Source organism: Phyllobates terribilis, unplaced genomic scaffold (assembly GCF_046119375.1).
Source record: "Phyllobates terribilis strain yellow unplaced genomic scaffold, ASM4611937v1 Scaffold_11__3_contigs__length_659146591, whole genome shotgun sequence".
In the NCBI taxonomy this organism is placed as follows: Eukaryota; Metazoa; Chordata; class Amphibia; order Anura; family Dendrobatidae; genus Phyllobates; species Phyllobates terribilis.
Window position 1 is genome coordinate 532,814,103 of NW_027362771.1, and position 20,124 is coordinate 532,834,226.

The 20,124-nt window shown below is 45.2% G+C and overlaps 1 protein-coding gene across 2 annotated transcripts in view; it reads left to right on the plus strand.

Annotated features, from left to right (window-relative positions):
• OGDH (oxoglutarate dehydrogenase) overlaps nt 1–20,124 on the plus strand; it is a 65,346-nt gene that overhangs the window by 13,060 nt on the left and 32,162 nt on the right. For both annotated transcript variants that reach the window (XM_073653769.1, XM_073653768.1), the window contains exons 2-3: nt 4,220–4,475; nt 18,698–18,886. In XM_073653769.1, coding sequence (XP_073509870.1) covers nt 4,254–4,475; nt 18,698–18,886 — 411 coding nt within the window. In that variant the 5' untranslated portion in view covers nt 4,220–4,253. The remainder of the gene's footprint in view (nt 1–4,219; nt 4,476–18,697; nt 18,887–20,124) is intronic.

Consider the following 20,124-nt stretch of genomic DNA (forward strand, 5'->3'; position numbering starts at 1 on the left):
TGCCATAAATGCAGTGAAGTTTCCTATCTGGAGGTTACTGTCATACACAGACGACTTTCGGACAGAAGGATGGGTCAAGAATGTTGAATTTCCACATGCCTGATCCTTTGTCGCCTTTGGCAATAAGCTGCTGTCAGAGGTGTCTTACAGCGGCATGTTCTCCTCTAGCCATCAGCTGACTTAAAGGGGTTGTCCAATGTAAACAAGTTATGATTTAGGATAGGTGATACCTTACTGATAGGTGCGGGTCCCCGCTGTCGGACCTCCACCAATCGGCCGAACAGGGCACTTTTATCCCAGGTGGAGTGGCAGATCGGATCCTCCAACGGCAGCTTCATTTATGATCTGTCGGGTTGCCGGAAAAAGTGGAGCGCAGCGCTTGGCAGCCCCATAGGGAATGAATGAAACGGCTGTCCTTTCTAACCGATAAAAGTGCCTCTCTTTCCCTGTGTCCCAACGGTTGGACACCCCTCGATCAACAAGTTATCACCTATTCTGTGATTAGGTGATGACTTCTTTGCACCGGACAACCCCCTCTAAGGCTCCAATCATATCATGGTTTGTGCATACATTTATCACACATGCCAGAAAATCTCTTGGCATGTGCACCAAACCTGTCCTTATGAAAAGAGAGAGTGATTCTCCAGCGATGGGAAAAATGGTTATAAATCCATTGTAAAAAAAAACATCTTTATTGCTCCAACATTTAAAGTTGCATGAATGCAATGGCCACCATGGGAAATACATAAAACACAACCGACGCGTTTCAGCAGGAAGCCTTAATCATGGTATCCTTATAGATCCATTGCTCAGACAGTGGCCGAAGTGTATACATATACCAGAATACTGGAAAAAGTATATATAATAGCACAGTAGACTACCCTCTTTGATATACTATTTTTCAAAGGTCAGGCTTTGTGTGACAGATACCACTATTGTCTATAAAGATGCTGAAGAAAGCGGAGTACAGCGCTTGGCTAATCCCTGCCGCTCCATAGACAGTCGGTGGAGCGGAGGTGTGGGCACCTTCTCTCCATTCAACACAGAGCCTGGGATCCAGAGCCATATTCTTGGGTCCTAACGATTGGACCCCTACCGATCAAAAGGTCACCCCATTTATAGGGGATAACTTGTGATTTTAGGACTCTAGGTTAGGTTGGCCCTTCCTTATACCTGTTGTAATCCAGGGAATTCACCGACAACATCTCGGGTCATTCTTTCTACTCTTTGGGGAAACGAAAATCAGACTGGAAGATTGCTGTTGGAGTGATTGTTTAGCCTGTACCTGAATAAGGCTATGTTCACACGTTGTGGCCGCTATACAGCAATGCATCATTTGCTGCAATTTTTGAAATAAGAGGCAAAAAATGTTACTGCTGTGCTTTAAAAATAAAAACCCCACGGTGGCCGCAATGTGTGAATGAAGGGTATCTGCTCACATAGTGACCTTTTCATCACCACATGATTTAGTGCAAACGTTCTGCGGCATCAGTCCATTGCGGGCATACCCTTATGGTGAGGTATGGGGTGTTGATCAGGGTATCACATCATGCTGGAAATTTTAGTTTTCCTGTACCTTTCAAAGAACAGCTAGCTATTCCTTCCACTGATTGATGTGGGGGCTTAGGTCAGCTGAGCAGGTCAAATAGATCTTATAGGCATCCATGCAGGAAATTACTGCGGATTGAGCCGTCTGCTAACATTTGTCAACTTAATTCCACTCTTATGTTCCCATATCTGCACAACAGAGGATAGCTGCATCCTGGCCTTGTACATCACTGCTGTCCTCATTTCTGGATGTGTCATAGTGCAGCAACTTCCATTATGAGCAACTATTGATCGATACTTAAATAGGAAATCCCTAATATTTTATTAATAGATTGCGATTATATTGGATCTGCTGGGAATATCAAGTCCAACGCTTAATTGGCGCAGTCTGAAGCAACATCCATACTGACTTACTATCATTAGTCATGCCAGAAAATAATAATATGGGGGTTTGGGTGATCCATGAGGCATTGTCATTTTTTTGCTTCAAGGTGTGTTCTTCTCTCAAGGTCTTACGACCAAAAAGAACTAAAAATCAATGCCGCTAAACTGAACTTGGATCTGTTTGATTCAGTAAAACTAATAGACTGCGTTCAATCAAAAGTTCATAGAATGTTAGAGTTGGAGGGGACCACCAGGGTGTCCAACCCCCTGCTCAATGCAGGATCCACTGTCTGTCCGGCCTCTGTGTGAAGACTTCCATCGAAGGAGAACTGACCACCTCCCGTGGCTGCCTGTTCCACTCATTGATCCCCTCAAGTTGATTCTCACAACCATATCATGGCGGTATTTTATGATCTGTATTACAGGCGCAGTTGTTGGTCCGACCACGGGTCTCCTGAACTGACAGACCATTTATTAGAGGGGTTGCACCAAGTTTGGAAGTTATGTCCTATCTGTAGGGCATACTGTCCCGATTGCAGGGGATCTGACCCCCTGGTGACTCCCTACCGATCCCGAGAGCTGGGCTCTGAAGCACCTCATCTCCACTTCCGTTACATCCATTTTCTATGGGACTAATAAAAATGGCATAGTACAGTGTTCAGCTTTCTCTGGCAGTCCAATAGAGAATGAATAAAGCGGAGGTCTTGTATGTGCATCTTCTTCAGAGCCCAGTTCTCGGGATTGGTATCCCAGCAGTCGGATCTCCAGCGATTAGGAATTTGACCCCAATCCTTGGGATTGGGGTCAACTTCCAAACTTGGTGCATCCTGCAGCCATAACACTAATCATAATGTACTGCCTCTGTACGGCGATGTGACTGAGTCCTAAGCACGGTCAAATGCAAGCTGCTGAATGCTGTGACTGACTCGGTCCAGTGCAAGCTGCTGAATGCTGTGACTGACTCGGTCCAGTGCAAGCTGCTGAATGCTGTGACTGACTCGGTCCAGTGCAAACTGCTGAATGCTGTGACTGACTCGGTCCAGTGCAAACTGCTGAATACTGTGACTGACTCAGTCCAATGCAAGCTGCTGAATACTGTGACTGACTCAGTCCAATGCAAGCTGCTGAATGCTGTGACTGACTAAGTCCAATGCAAGCTGCTGAATGCTGTGACTTTTAAAATGTCAAAATAATAGATGTGTATGAGGGAATGACTTATGCAACTGCCTCATTATAAAACAACCTTTTGTAAATATGCTGGCTTCTTGGTAGTCAGAGCTGCAGTTTCTTCCTTCTTATCTAGGGAAATGGTGTTCTCTGTGGATGGTGTTTGCTCAGCTTCGGTGCTTCCCTAGACTGGTTCTCATGACTGCAGTATGGTATAATCTTACAGACTTCATGCCGTTGTAGATAGACTGCGTTCTTGGCTGCCTCATGATGACTTTACATTGAAAAGGGAATCATATTCCTCCGGTACATAAGATCAGTTCTTCTGTTACATCTGAGGCTCTACCCTGTGACTTGGTGACGACATTCTCACTTCTGATTCACGCCGAGACACTGCTTCATTAACTTAGGCCGAGATGTATGGCATTTTGAAAAATTTGTACATTTTTGAGGTTCTGCAGGTTATGACCGACAGATACTGATACATTTTAGGAGACAAGTCCCAGGTGCTACACCCAAAGGTCGAAACAAAGCTTTACGGGGACATTTTGGTCAATATTTGCAACCTTTAAAAGTCGGTTTTTATCACTCCAGGAGCCAACAGTCTCTGAAAAAAATTACCACAAGCTTTGAATTTCATGATGCATTGGCTACATGACTCCTGGAACGTGTCCAGCCTGGCAAGATGTCCTTGTAAGACTTGTAGAGGATATCCTTCCTGTGGAGTGGTCATATTAGCCAGTACTGGTCCAACTAGTCCGACGTTTTGGAAGCTACTGCCCTTACCTTAGTATGGGATATGTATAGCTAATTTTCTCACTTTTGGTAAAGTGTAGCCGATGCTGAAGATTTGCAGTTTCGTCCAGTTCGAGATGGTCACCATCAGATTTTAGCACATTTTTTTCCATAAACCATCTAGTACATCCTGCTTTGTGACCACTGCAGCCGCATTGTTTCACGGCTTTGTATAAAGTGCTGTGCACACTGTTGGCGAGCACAGATATAGCCGTGTCCGGGGATAACCTGCTCTGGTAATGTCATTCAGGCTTGGGCTTGTATAATCCGTTTCTGTGCAGCGAGTGGACGCGCTAATGTTCTCCTCTTTCTCCTTTTCTCTCAGGTTCTGGTAATCGGTCTCTCCCAAGGACACAACCATGCATAGCTTAAGGACTTGTGCTGCTAAACTAAGGCCTTTGACGGCCTCTCAGACTGTTCGATCACTAAAACACAGTCAGCCTGTGGCCCCAAGGACGTTTCAGCCTATCAGGTGCCTTAGTACACCTGTGGCCGCAGAGCCTTTTCTTAGTGGGACTAGTTCTAATTATGTGGAGGAAATGTACTATGCGTGGCTGGAGAACCCTAAGAGTGTCCACAAGGTAAGGATGGTCCCAGGGCTGCAATAAGCGGATGGCACAGATCTTAGTCTGATTGGGAATATTCACGAGGAGTGACCGGAAGTGAGACGCAGGAGGAGGAGAAGGTGTTTTCTGCACTGATGGGAGGTCGTGGCCTGGTATCTACATGGAATATGGAATATCACTATAATATTATCACTCCTTGCATCTTTAAGAGCTTAAAGAGGATCGCAGTTCGAGGGTGGAAATCACAGATCATAATCCTCGGCCCCTAAGAGATGTGACGCGTTTCAGTAATGTACCTGTGTTTGTATGTCGCTGGGGTGACAGTAGGGATGTCTCCGTGGGACCATCAACCTTCTTCTGTTGTAAATATTTCCACCAAATCCCTGTTCAGATCACTAAGGCTGAGTGCACACTGTGTCCATAAAGCTCGCGGTGTATACTTTAATGTTTCCGTTGCCTCTCTCCACCAGACGATGGGTGAAAAAATGTTCTATTAGTCTCCGTCTGGTCTTTACTTGTCATATTACTGTTTAGTTAACTGTATAGGAAAGTGTAGCACTTTCCTATACAAAATGATATTGCAAAATACATATTCTTTGCAGTATACATTTTTTACACATTGGTTGTATGGCGGGCCCATCTAAACTGTAGACTTGTACCTCATGAGCGTAAACGTCCCAACAGTAGCCAAAACCACAATGCGCCCCGCTGGGAGTTGGAAGTTTTACAGCTGTAAGTTGCTGACCCTTGACGTAGACCAGGGATGTAAAACTCAAACACACAGAGGCCAGAATGAAAAACGTGGACAAAATCGCGGGCCAACCAGTATACAGAATAATGACTCCACGTAATCCTCCATACAGAATAATGACTCCACGTAATCCTCCATACAGAATAATGGGCCCCACATAGTCCTCCATACAGAATAATGACTCCACGTAATCCTCCATACAGAATAATGACTCCACGTAATCCTCCATACAGGATAATGGGCCCCACATAGTCCTCCATACAGAATAATGGGCCCCACATAGTCCTCCATACAGAATAATGGGCCCCACATAGTCCTCCATACAGAGTAATGGGCCTCACATAGTCCTCCATACAGAGTAATGGGCCTCACATAGTCCACCATACAGAATAATGGGCCTCACATAGTCCACCATACAGAATAATGGGCCTCACATAGTCCACCATACAGAATAATGGGCCCCACATAGTCCTCCATACAAAATAATGGACCCCACATAGTCCTCCATACAGAATAATGGGCCCCACATAGTCCTCCATACAGAATAATGGGCCCCACATAGTCCTCCATACAGAATAATGGGCCCCACATAGTCCTCCATACAGAATAATGGGCCCCACATAGTCCTCCATACAGAATAATGGGCCCCACATAGTCCTCCATACAGAATAATGGGCCCCACATAGTCCTCCATACAGAATAATGGGCCCCACATAGTCCTCCATACAGAATAATGGGCCCCACATAGTCCTCCATACAGAGTAATGGGCCCCACATAGCCCTCCATACAGAGTAATGGGCCCCACATAGCCCTCCATACAGAGTAATTGGCCCCACATAGTCCTCCATACAGAGTAATGGGCCCCACATAGTCCTCCATACAGAGTAATGGGCCCCACATAGTCCTCCATATAATATAATGGGCCCCACATAGTCCTCCAGACAGTATAATGGGCCCCACATAGTCCTCCATACAGTATAATGGGCCCCACATAGTCCTCCATACAGTATAATGGGCCCCTCATAGTTCTCCAGACAGTATAATGGGCCACACATAGTCCTCCATACAGTATAATGGGCCCCACATAGTCCTCCAAACAGTATAATGGGCCCCACATAGTGGTGGCGGTTCTGGTGTCGTGGGCGAAATATAATCACCCTGCCGGCCAAATTTGGCCCATGGGCCAGAGTTTGACATGTATGACGTAAACTATGTTTGTTAGCTGGCCATCTATGGTGTGTCCTCATTTCCGCAGGTATATTCACTAGGCACCAAGTATCTGATCCACATTGAGGTAATTTCTGACGTGATAGTTGCCTGACCATAATCCGTAATTAGGGCAGAGGAGGCAACCCTTACTGCACCCTTACCCTAATTATAGAAGTAATTGCTGGTTTTATAGGAGCCGCTGCAGCAGATTCTTCATGGATGAATAATTTTTGGCTTTATACTATGCTCGGGGATGGGTTTCCTGTGGTTCTGTTCAATAGATGGAAACTAAAGGAATTTTCTGCATGAAATAGTACTTACTGTGCCCAATCTCAACTCCTCTTCATGGCACGCGTTTCATAACGCCAAAGGCCATAAACCTCCAATCGCTGTTAGCATCTTTTTTTCCTCCCACAATATCTTCTGACAGGGGAGAGTCGGGAGCCCCCTTACACATTACATAGTCAGTCCCGACAAAATCAGCAGCTTCAGTCAACTTTGCTCACATATGTACTGGCACCTTAAAACAGACATAGGAAGAGTGACCCTCTCCAACCTACTGGTTTTATTTAGATGATGTTCTTCTACAACTTTCTAATTTACTTTGTGTATTAATTCCTCACAAGATCTGTGATTGCTGCATACTCCGGCGTAGTAAGAGTTGTGCAGCTAAAAGCAACCTCTTGACTCATGAGCCGTGAGAAAGTAAAGCAGTTTAGAAAGTTGTAAAACTTTTTGTTTGTATAGTGGTTAAAGAAGCACTCGCACAAAACTCTATTGCCTAAACCTGTGTAAATGTGTATGTAATGTAGTATAAGTGCGACAATATACTCACTGATTGCCGTCTTCTTCAGTTTACAGCGCTGCTCTGGTCCTCTTCTGGGCCACGTGATTTCTATTCCAACTTGCTGGATCATCCTGGGGTCTGTGTATGAGATGGAAGTGGCTTTTACAACGTAAGTGTAACACTTATGCCTGTGCCCCTGCATGGTTTCTTTTCCCCCTCCATGCAGGGACGCCGACATGTTCCCCGGCGTGCTTCCTGTGTCTGTGCCCTGGCAGCGCGCCTAGTGCTCGCTCCTCTGTTCTTAAAGGGGCAGCACGTGCCCCTGCTAAGGAGGCATCTTGTATAAAAGGCACCCTCCCCAATAGGGAGGTGCCTAAGCAACATTGAGTCATTAGTGAGTGAAGTGTGCTACTAGTGAGTTGTTAGGTTCCCAGGTCCTTCTGTGGCTAGGTCCTGAACCCCCACCCCTGGTCCCTATGTGGCCAGTGCCTGAACCTCTTCCCCTGGTTCTTGTGTGGCCAGTGCCTGAACCTCTTCCCCTGGTTCTTGTGTGGCCAGTGCCTGATCCTCTTCCCCTGGTTCTTGTGTGGCCAGTGCCTGATCCTCTTCCCCTGGTTCTTGTGTGGCCAGTGCCTGATCCTCTTCCCCTGGTTCTTGTGTGGCCAGTGCCTGATCCTCTTCCCCTGGTTCTTGTGTGGCCAGTGCCTGAACCTCTTCCCGTGGCTCTTGTGTGGCCAGTGCCTGAACCTCTTCCCGTGGCTCTTGTGTGGCCAGTGCCTGAACCTCTTCCCGTGGCTCTTGTGTGGCCAGTACCTGAACCTCTTCCCGTGGTTCTTGTGTGGCCAGTGCCTGAACCTCTTCCCCTGGTTCTTGTGTGGCCAGTGCCTGAACCTCTTCCCCTGGTTCTTGTGTGGCCAGTGCCTGAACCTCTTCCCCTGGTTCTTGTGTGGCCAGTGCCTGAACCTCTTCCCCTGGTTCTTGTGTGGCCAGTGCCTGAACCTCTTCCCCTGGTTCTTGTGTGGCCAGTGCCTGAACCTCTTCCCCTGGTTCTTGTGTGGCCAGTGCCTGAACCTCTTCCCCTGGTTCTTGTGTGGCCAGTGCCTGAACCTCTTCCCCTGGTTCTTGTGTGGCCAGTGCCTGAACATCTTCCCCTGGTTCTTGTGTGGCCTGTGCCTGAACTTCTTCCCCTGGTTCTTGTGTGGCCAGTGTCTGAACCTCTTCCCCTGGTTCTTGTGTGGCCAGTGTCTGAACCTCTTCCCCTGGTTCGTGTGTGGCCAGTGCCTGAACCTCGTCCCCTGGTCCTTGTGCGGCCAGTGTCTAAACATGTACCCCGTATTTACGGACTGTTATAGCAGTCTTCGACACCAGCCCTGTCTGTGACTCTATAAATATCTGCCCTGTCCGAGGAGTAGTCTGAACGAAGCCTGAGTCCAGTCCTTATCTGTGTACCTGACCTTTGGGGTCAGCAACTGCAGCAACGGAGACTGCCTAGGAATGGTACCCAACAGCTACCTGCAGCTCAAGCCTGGCTCCACCATCAGGAGCTCCAGTGAACACCAGGTAGCCGCTTAGCTATTCCTCTCCTAGGTAAGCCCGGCCCCGTGACACAGTGGGTCCACGAACTACTTGCGCCACCTGCGTGCGTGATGATAAGTTTATAGAGTGTCAGAAGAAGGTTGTAAAAGGTGACTTCTGGCTCGCATATAGACCCCAAGTGAAGCCGGCAAATCGGAATTGAAGTCATGTGAGTGGGAAGGGACCGGAGTAGCGCTGGAAACTGGGGAGGACGGCGATCAGTGAGTATATTACTGCACTTACATTACACTACATATACATTTTAACAGGTTTAGGCAATAAAAAGTTTTGTGGGAGTGATTCTTTAAGCTTTTTTTTAATTGTTATATTTATTGGCAAGGATACATCCCTACGGTAACATGTCGCAGCGATACTGCTGAAGATTTTCTTGGAGGCCGATATGCCGCACAATTTGGTATTTGTGTTGAAAAGGGTAATGTCTGAGTAAACTAACACTAAGCAGATTTCAAATCCACAGTTCCAATCAATTTACTGCAGATTTTCTCTTGACATTTTATGAGATCTTATTCACAATGTAATATGCAGTTTACTTTCCACATTAAATCTGCAAGGGAAAGTCAGCTGTGTACATTCCTTGTAGGAACGTACCCTAAGACTTTTCCTGTCCACGCCACTATTGAAAGAGCATTTGCGACATCATGAATGGTGGGTGCACCGTCCCACCAAAACTCAGGTGGATAAGTCTCTTATCACAGCGTCTGACAAGCTCTTTACATTGTGCTGTTTGTTCAGAGTGTCTGTTTGTCTCCCCCCAGCCTCCAAAATATATTCAGCTGTCACTTAAGTATAGTCTCCCCCCTTACCGAGACCAAACAAAAAAAAAAAACATTTTGACAAACACCTCCTAGAAAATTGAAATAAATGTACAGCTTGTTGTGACTGTATTGGACATTTATTTAATTTTGCCAGAAGGTGCTTGTTAATTTTGTTTTTTTGCATTGTACATTTGGAGATAAGTGACTGCCTCCATAGTTGGCTGAACACTCCTCCAGCATGTCCAAAGCTGTTTTTAATTCCAGCTGGATCCTACCTGACCTTTAATGGGGTTGTCTAGGCTTGGGGCTCAAGTCTGCAGTCACCCTATGTGACTGCAGACTTATGAATCCTCACAGCGCGCGGTGTGTGTGCTGTCAGGATTCTCTGGTGCCGGCTCTGGGAGCTAGCAGGTTTGTGACCGATTTGCATACATGTGGTCATGGGCCAACTAGACTTTCATATCCTCTCTCAATACAAGTGAATTGAGAGAGGCCTGACACATCTAGTTGGAATGTGGCTGGAAGTAACCGCCTGCTCCCAGCACTGGAGAACCCTGACAGCCTGCAAAGTGCACACTGTGAGGACTCACAAGTATACAGTCACATAGAATAACTGCAGACTTTAGCCACAAGCCTGGACAACCCCCTTTAAAATTATAGGCCAAAGCCCAGGAGAAGGAAGTCTGTTAATGTAGGTTCCCATCAGAAGAAGTCACCTTGTCGCTGGAAGATGGGTACAAACAATTTAACCAAAATGTTCAATAAGTACCTAAGAAGGATACTCTATAATGGAGTAATGCAGTTCAAAATTCCTATATTCCATCCTTGCAGATTTCTTATTGTGCTCAGAGTACGGTTGCATTTGTCTAAGTATAACTCTCCTTATTCTTTCTGTGCGTGAGAACAATGGAGATGCCAGAGTTCAAGCTGTTTTGGTTTGCAAATCTGCGGAGGTGGGAGGTTTTGCTTCTAAGAGACTATAGTCTGGCGAAATGTAAAGAATGGGATGGGGGAGTTGCAGTTGGGGCTCATGGCACCAATCTCAGCCCATTAATGAGCCCCGATCACAGGTCGTCCAAGAAAAGTATGGGACAATGAGAACAGATCGATGGTTAATATAAGCATTCTGTCCCCATACATTGTGATATCAGCTGCATGTTCCTTTTTGCAAGTGGTGATGTGCTGCGGATAACCATCATTTTTATGCTGGCATTAAAGATCTGTACACCCTATGAACTAGTGTTTTTTTCTTGTTGTAGGATGATTGCCGGCAAGCATACACACCCCGATAATCCACAGTAAAACTATTAAGTTTCAGATGATGTTTTTAACAGCTTGTGAATAAACTCTTAGGCCGGGTTCAGAGGGGCGTATTTCACCATCCATCTACGGACCGCAATGCCTGGACTAAACACGGGTCAAACTTACAGCTTGGTAGACACATATGACACCGTACATTTGGATTGGGAGACCTGTCGTCGGTAAACGGCCCGTGAAATGCGGCCCTCTGAACCCGGCCTTAGGGTGGCGATCTCTCTCGCATCCCACCTGTCTAGGAATGTCTGCTGCTGTATTATGCCTGGTTTAAGCATCCAAGCAATGTTAGATCTTGGAAGTATTTTACCTAAAAGCGCTGCATGAAGGGGAGAATAGGGTCTGTAATATGGAGAAGTAAAGGATCCATGTGCTGCTGTACAGGCTGCAAATACAGGGCTTTACTGTGTACATGGATGCGCAAACTGCTGCCATGGATCGGTTCCATGGAACTGGCCTACTACAGGTTTTCCTATATAAGTGCAGCTGGTTGACCATAGATTTGACAGCGTTTACACCTCTTGTAGTAAGTCTGGTGACTTTGCCTTGGGTCACTGAACACATGATCCTATAGGTTATTGTTTTTTACCTTTGTCACCATATAATGTGATGGCACGTGTGTATGTGACAAGTTTATTGACCGTGAGGTGGAAGAAAATTGCTGATCAAAAGCTCAAGGTTACCCGTCCTTGGTGCGATATATGGTGGTAGAAAGGCCCTATCTGCAGTCATGTTCCTTATCTTTTTTACAAACGTCCTCCTGTATTCTCTTTGGTGAGAGGGTTGAACACAGGAACTGGTAATATGGAACATGTCTTCACGTTGTCGGATCGATGAAACTGTACGGGTCACCTTCCAGTTGTGTTCAACCTTCAGTGACAGAGCAATTATTAAGAGGTTTAAAAGTGGCCATGCACCTTATGGTGCATTTAGGTGAGACAACAGTCATAAGAGCTTACATTCCCAATTATCGGTCCCATTAACATGCCAGCGAACACGCGACAAATGAGCGAAACGCTTGTTTGTTGGGTGATCATCGTTATTGGCAGAGCATCGCCCAGTTGCATCTCTCTTGGTTGGGCCGAATACGGGCGCTTAAGATGACGTTTCTCCCTGGAATACTTTTTCGAGTATTACCTATCCCCATTCCTTCACATTCGCTTAAAACAGCACAACGCATCCTTAACACTTTTGTTTGGACACCGACACCACTTAAAGGGCAGCCTGGGAGTCCCTAATCTGTCTAAGTATTACCAGGCAGCTCAGCTGGCCCAATTAACTCTATACCGTGCCTACTCAGATCCCCCAAGGGCTTTCCTTGGAAGCCCCTGAGTATCACCCAGTGACCCTTGATGCATTATTATGGATCCTCCCGACACATCTCAAACAAATTACGAATCCTATCCTGTCACATTCTCTCAAATTATGGGACCCCCTGAAATATTCCTCTAACCTAATCTCCCCTTTCATGCCTCTTGCTCTGTTATGGAACAACCGACAATTCCCCCCAGGATATGTGTCTCTTTTTAACTTTCACTTATGGGTCACAGCAGGAATCACAAGAATACACCATTTATTTAATGTTAATGGGATCATTCCTTTCCCAGTCCTCCAAGAAAAATATAAATTTTCGTCGAAAGAAATTTTTCGTTACTTACAACTCAAGAATTTTATTATCGCGTTTCTGAGAAATTCCACTCCGCCTTACACGCTCACAACCTTTCGAACAAAGGTGCTGCCAAAATCCACAAGCACTATCTCACTCCTTTACTCACATATTAGTTACACCTCACATAGGCGTAAGCTAACTTATACCTCTGGTTGGGAGTCTGATATCGGCACTACCTTAACAGACTCTGAATGGTCCCAGATTTGGTCCTCTTCAACCAGTGGAATATTTAACACCTTAATGTTGGAGACAAGTTATAAGGTGTTAACTAGATGGTATTTAACCCCAGCTAGAGTAGCCAAGGCAGTTCCTAACTACTCTCCCAATTGTTTTAGGGGTTGTAATTCCACCGGGGATATGTATCCTATTTTGTGGCTGTGTCCTATAGTGCGTAGATTTTGGATCAGGGTTTACTACCTTATTCTCTCAGTCACAAATATTAACCTTAAAAAATAAACCTTGGGAAGCCCTACTTAACAAAAGTATCCCTAATATCCCCAAACCCACCCAAGTTCTTATTCCATTCCATTTTTTGCAGTTAAGCAAACTATAGCATTGGCCTGGAAAAAATCAGGCTTGGATTTATTTGAAGTCAAGAGACGCCTTTCCTGGTATCTGATTAACGAAAAATTGTCAACCATACTAATAGATAAATTACATAAATGGCCGAGTCATGTGCACAATGCCTGTATGAAGGAACATGAAGAACCTACAGGACCCTGTACTGTGACCTTCTGTGTGACCTTCAATTAACTCCAAATACTAAGGAGAAAAAAATAATTTGGTCACTAAAAGTTGTATTCAGCTATATTTGTGTCTAGAAAATCTGGATGATGGGCAGTATGGCTACCACGGCGGTGGTGCTGACTGACGTCACCCAGATTTCCTTGGGTTCTGAAAGGCAAACCTGCATTTTTAAATCCATAAGACCTTTCTTAATTGAGGATCTTGTCTTTGTGTTTGGGCTCTGTTCAGTACAAAGCATTAGTGCCATTGTTGGTGCAGGTCCTGTCCATTAACTATCTAAAAGTCACCCTGTTACCGTGCAGGCCAGTTCTTGCTGGAATAAATAGCGCGTCATCCGGACGGGCAAGACGCCAGCTCGCAAAGGGAAAGCCTCTTGGAAAAAGGGGTTGGGTCAGTCCTTTCGCATGCAGACACATTAACCCTTTTTTTTTTTTTTTACTATGACCTTTGTTCTGATTTACTCCCTTTCTCTAGCTACTTTTGCATTCAGTTTTCAAGGTTAACCCTTTCTTTGCAGGGCTTAGACCTCATTGTACATGGATGTTTTCTGCTTCACTTTTTTGATACTGTTGATATGATTCGCCTTTATAGTGTTCATCATATACTTCATCATATCCGTTATCATGGATCATAGGGGTGGTCATCTCAGATCAGCGGTCTGTCCTTAGTAGAAAGCCGTTTAGTTCTATGTAATGATAGGTCCCTTGGTCAGAAAATTTATCGGACCAGCTTCAAAATGATCATCCGCTAAAAATTTGGGTTAATAGAAAGGAAATCATGTAGCGTGATGCAGGGACATGTGAATGCAGCCTTAGGCGCTGTGCACATCTGCGTCGTGGTTTCCATTTATAACAGAAATCACAACACAGTGGTGGATACATGTCAGAACGGGCACGAATGGGCACCCAGGGGACCGGTTTGACTTACACTGAGGCTTGTTGGTACTGATCCTCGTGCTCCAAGTCTCCCAAATCTCATTTTCGGATCCCAGATTTTAAGGGATGCCTAAATATATCCATTCTTATCAATAGGTCCGCAGCCTTAGGAATAGATTAAATGATGTAGCAATTCTATAGTATCTTCGGGTAAATCTGGGTGTACTGGGTCAGTTAATAAGGGGTTAAAGCGATTCTAATGATAGAATTTCCTCTACTTTGCCAGAGGCTCAGTAGGCCTCATTAGTCAAAACTGTCTGTTGCCCATAGCAACCAATCAGAAATCTGCTTTCATTTTTAAAGAGCAGTTTAAAAAATGAAAGCTGAGCTCTGATTGGTTGCTATGGGCAACAGACAGGTTTGCCTTTATAAAGTTTTGATAAATGAGGCCTCGTGTCCCCTGTCACCAACACTGAATTGTTCCACAATACCACTGGAGGAGCTGCTCCTTCCTAGGCTCAGCCTGGGGCGGGTGGCATCTACCCCGGGATACTTTTCTCCATAGATCCTGCATTTAGTAGAATAATTTGTTTTGCAGTTTATCCCTAGGAGCAATGGCTGCTGATTAGACTGACATGTAATTACATTGGCAGTATTTCTGCCTCCTCCAGCACCTACCTCCCCCTCTCTTTCTTGTGACTTACAACGATTCTTAAAATAGTGTCATCACACAAGGGTGGGGACGAGAGGACATTCACGTCTGGTCTCCTGCTGGACTTTGTATTCGTGATTTTGGTTATATTTCTGGCCATTGGTAAGAGAATTTTAAAATTCAGTGGTTAGCACGGTGGCTCAGTTGTTAGCACGGTGGCTCAGTGGTTAGCATTGTAGTCTTGCAGCACTGGGGTCCTGAGTTCGAATGCCACCAAGAACAGCATCTGCAAGCAGTTTGTATGTTCTCCCCGTGTTTGCGTGGGTTTCCTCTGGGTTCTCCCATTTTCTCCTACACTACAAAGACATACTGATAGGGAATGTAGATTGTGAGCCCCAATGGGGACAGTGCCCATAATGTCTGTAAAGCGCTGTGGAATTAATGGCGCTATAGTAGTTAAAATAAATAAATAATATGTAATTATCCTTTTCCCCCGAGCATTACATATGTAGTTTATCATTGCATTGCTGCATGCCGAGACAGGTCTCATTCAGATGAGTGTTTTTTTTCGGTCTCTGTGTAGAATAGACTGCACTCTGATGGCACACGGACCTGCTAGTGCACATGAACAAAAAAAAAAAAAATGCAGCATACACTATTCTGGTCCAAATTACAGGCACAGTGCATGTTCTGGTAGGCAGCTACTGCCCCAGTCCGCGGTATGGAAGAGTGCACGGAGCCGCACACCTACCCAGTAACGTCCACCGTTATTGCAATGGCCATTTGAACCCTCCTATTAGCTGTTTGGTGGGATCCTCACACTGCAGACCTGCAGCATGGAGAAATCACAATGATCATTGGTGTGGTGCAGCACTGGGACTCTTAAAGGGGTTTTCCACTTTCAGGAAACGCTGGAAAATACCTAAAATAACAATCACAGCAGGTACTCACCATGCCAGCTCCCCACCGCTGCTCCTGTCTCTAGTGTTTTGAGTGCAGCAGTGAAATCACATTGACTGCGCAAATCACTGCTTTATCCAATCACTGAGCTTCTGCTTGGCACAGCAGTGATTAGCTACAGCGGTGATGTGCGCTGTCAGTGTGACATTACTGCTGCAGCCAATACACAGAGTACCTACTGTGGTTCTTGTTTGAGGTATTTTACAGCGTTTTGGGTCAACTTTAAACCCCTTTAAAGCAGTTTGGGTTCTCCAAATTTCCACTTCTTGATCCCCCTTGCACATAGGCTGCCCGAAAATGATTCTGCTGACAGGCTGCATGGAAGCTGCTGACTGACTTCTCCGCAGCGCCATGGCTTTTTTTGTTTGACCATTCTCATATAAAGGTATATTAGGGAAATAGAGGAAACCTTTGGATGGTTGGAGGTAATGCATGCACACAGATTGTATCTGGAAATATATGCATATTCAATGTGTCCATAGTAGAAGCTGTTTTGAACTAGCTGATATTTTGTCGTCGCCTTTCCTTTAACCCGCTCTCCGGAGAGGTTACCTCATAGATACACTAGGACTTTGTGTTCCCAAAAAGCAGGAAATAGTATTTTGCTGACCGTTTTGCCTGCAGACTAAGTCCTGTGTTGGGGAATGTCTCAAGTTCTCTTTTTGCTGAATTTACAGAAAACAATTTTCCGGAAACCAGTTATCGGTCAGTCTGGCTGAGCTGTCCTCAGGAGCCCTGGAAGAACGACCACTGGACTTTCCATGCCGATCATGATGTCAAGCATTGGGCCCTTAGGATATTAATACCCTTCACAATCAAACACCATAATAATTTAGTAAGATCTTTGCAAAACAACATGGGATTCTCTGCACTTTGCACCTCAATGGTCTTTTACATGGGACAATCATCACCCGAACAATCATTGCACAATGGAAACCTGTGACTGCATGCATCTGAGAGGCCACCTATTGTGAGGTCCAATGGCCGCGCTACTTGGTTTTGAAATCTCGTTGCTATTGGGCATCTCTGTAAGCGGAGTTTCAGACGCTGCTTGAGCTGTCACCCTTATAATGCCATCATCGCATCCTCTTGTGTAACCGGGGATGTGCCACCAACAATGATGTCAACTGTAGAGAAAGGAAAATAAACAAATCCTTTTTGTTGGAACAAGCGCTGATCAACTTGCTGTATTGTCAATCGTCACTTTCACCAAACCGTTCTACAGTTATAGATTAAAAACAGCCAAACTCATCAACCATCTAAAGGAGACCTCCCAACTCTCTGCTTTCACAGATGATGTCAAGGAAGAGAAGGAACAGCCATGTTGAATTTCAACACCCGATCCTTTTGTTCTCCTAAGAGATATGATATCCATGGGAAGCACATGAACATTTGAATCAGGGCTGTGGAGTCGGAGTCTGTGCCCATTTTGGTGGAGTCGGTATAAAATGGACCAACTCCGACTCCTAAATTATATAATAAATTGGGTACAGTAGTTCAATGCAGTTTGTTGGGAATATTTTTTCATAAGAATTTGGGAAAGTTATGAAATGTCCTATAAATGTCTGTCCTATTCCTGATCTAAGGGTCTAGACTTTTAGGTGAGATGAATCAGTGCTACAGTAAATTTATCACTTAAACATGAGCCATGTATGAGGGAGTCGGAGTCTGTGTCATGGAAATTGTGGAGTCGGAGGTTTTGCTTACCGACTCCACAGCCCTGGTTCGATTGAGCATGCATGTGTAGGGGGGTGTCGGAGAAAGACAACTGCCTGACAGCTATTGAAAGGCACCCATACCCACTAGGTAAAAGTTGGCCAAATCCACCATTTTGACATGATCATCTGACAGTCTCATGTGTACTGACTATCGGCCACCTGGAATTCAAACGCCTGATCGAGATTATTCCGGCAGCATCTTATCTTATAGAGGACACAGGAACGCTCAGCGTTCTTGTGTAGGTAGCATTCAGCTAAAAAAGATCAGTCAACAGCTAACGAATGTATATGGCCAGGTAAAGGCCGTCATACACATTAGACTAAAGTCGGGCCATACCCGCCAGTGTCTGTGCCAACAGCCTAACGTGTATGGGGACCTGTCAACTCTTCCGAGACAGGCAATGTTAGGGAAGATAAGGATATGGCCTGTTGAAATTCACAGACCCATCCTTTTGTTCTCTGTGGAGATAACGCAATTGCCTGATGCTTTTGTTCGGCATAAGAACATAGGAGCTCTTTGTAAGCCAAGATTTCCTATACATGGGGGAGTCGGGGGGAGCCATCATTCGGCTGACAGCTATCTAATGTGTATGGGGGCTTTCAGTGTACGCTCTACTGAGATGCGGATACTGTGGGGGTAAGGGTGGTATATAACCGCATATCTCGGTAAATGTTACTATTCCCGAGTCTCCGAATGCTGAGTGACCACTAGTGTATGAGATGGTGGCCTTTATTGGTTGTCACTCAGTTATTCCAGAAACCCGAGTAACTTCCTAATAGAGTTGTTAACGTCTAGGCCCAAGGCCATAACATTCGTAGAGGCAGCCTGGTGTATGAGGCTCCTGGAAGAGGACGTCCATTCCAGAACTTCATTTTATTGTGTGATGAGAACATGAATGATGATGTGGTCATGACTGGTGCAACAATGTACAAAGAAGTGGAAAATATACATTGGATGGGCCACGAGGATATCCCGTTCCACGCTATTAGGAATTTGTGCTATGGGGCACGGTGTTTACCACGATCCCATTGTCTTGACAGAGACTTTTAGTTTTTTTTGTTTTTTTTTTACAATCCTCATGTATTTTCCTTGTATGATTTATGGCTGTAGTAATGTACATATAACACATCTAATGACTAGCAAGTTCTTACCTTTACATCTTCGTTGGCACAGTTTATTTACAGTGAGTTTTTTTTCCACAGTCGTGGGACATTTTCTTCCGAAATGCCAATGCCGGAGCAGCCCCCGGAACGGCTTACCAGAGCCCCCCACCCCTGGGTAGCAGCCTTTCTACATTCTCCCAGGCACAGTCACTGGTGCAGGCACAGCCAAATGTAGACAAGCTAGTGGAAGATCACCTCGCTGTGCAGTCCCTGATCCGGGCATATCAGGTATGTCTCTCCTATCTACCTATTTCACCTTCTTTTTTCCCATTTGACTTATGATATGACTAACACAGAGTCTATAAACTGTAGTACTCCGGGCTGCCAGTAGGCTTTTTTTTTTTTTTTTTTTTTTAGAGAGAATTCGCACTGCCTAAAAAGTGGGCCCTCTATTTTGCAGCTTAGTATTAGGGCTAAAAACTATCTAAAAGTCCCCCCAAGCATTCTTGTGTGGAGAGTAGGTGGCGATAGATATCGTTAGGTTGGCAGCTATCTCTTGTGTATGGCCAGCTTTAGACATTTGCTGAAAATAAGGGGCTGAAGCAGCGTAATGTTATAATGGCCTCCTAGTAAGTAACATTGGAAAAATAATTGAGTATAAATGAGATGTAACCCTCTTTTGTGAATTGGGGTCCTGTGACCTCCATCATGAAATTGTCACAGTCTTCACGGCCAACTCCGGCATTTTGCAATAGCCGACACCCGGCGGCCACTGTATAACAAGAGGTATGACAGGTCGGACCCCACCTTCATGGTATATTTTTGGATACGCTATAAATATCTGATGTCGGAATACGCCTATAAGGGCAGCTCCAGCGTTTATATAACCCTGCTGTACAACTGAAGACCATCACGCTGGGTTTGGGTAATAAAGGGGTTGTCCACTACTCAGACAACCTTTTCTCATTCCATATGTTTGTTCCCCCCCCCAGTAAAATAATAACACTTATACTCCCCTCTTGTGCCGGCACTTTTTCAGCAGTGTCTGTACAGTCTCTCCCAGGGCTCGCGTGACATTATGTCAGGCGATACCTGCTGCCAATCAGCGTTGGCTTCACTCTCCCCACCTTTAGACCTATCACATACATCCGGAGGAAGTGAGAGAGAAAAGGTGGGGAGAGTGAAGCAGCCGCTAATTGGCCACAGGGATCACATGACGTAACAATGTCATGAGAACCCCGGGAGTGCCAGTGCCGACACCGCTGGAATGGCATCGGAGGTAAGTATAAGTGTTATTATATTACAAGGGGCAAATATACGGATTGAGAAGGGGTTGTCCTAGTAGTGGACAACTCCTTTAAGCGTCCTAACCAAGTCCTATCTGTTGCCATTTTGTTTCTTGAATATATTAGTTATTCTGCTCCTGTCCTGTATTCCAGCTATTATTACTGATATTGTTGTAAGCCGTCTGCACCTACTAAGTAATTGCACAGACGTTAGGACTGCCTCATTTATCAAAACTATAT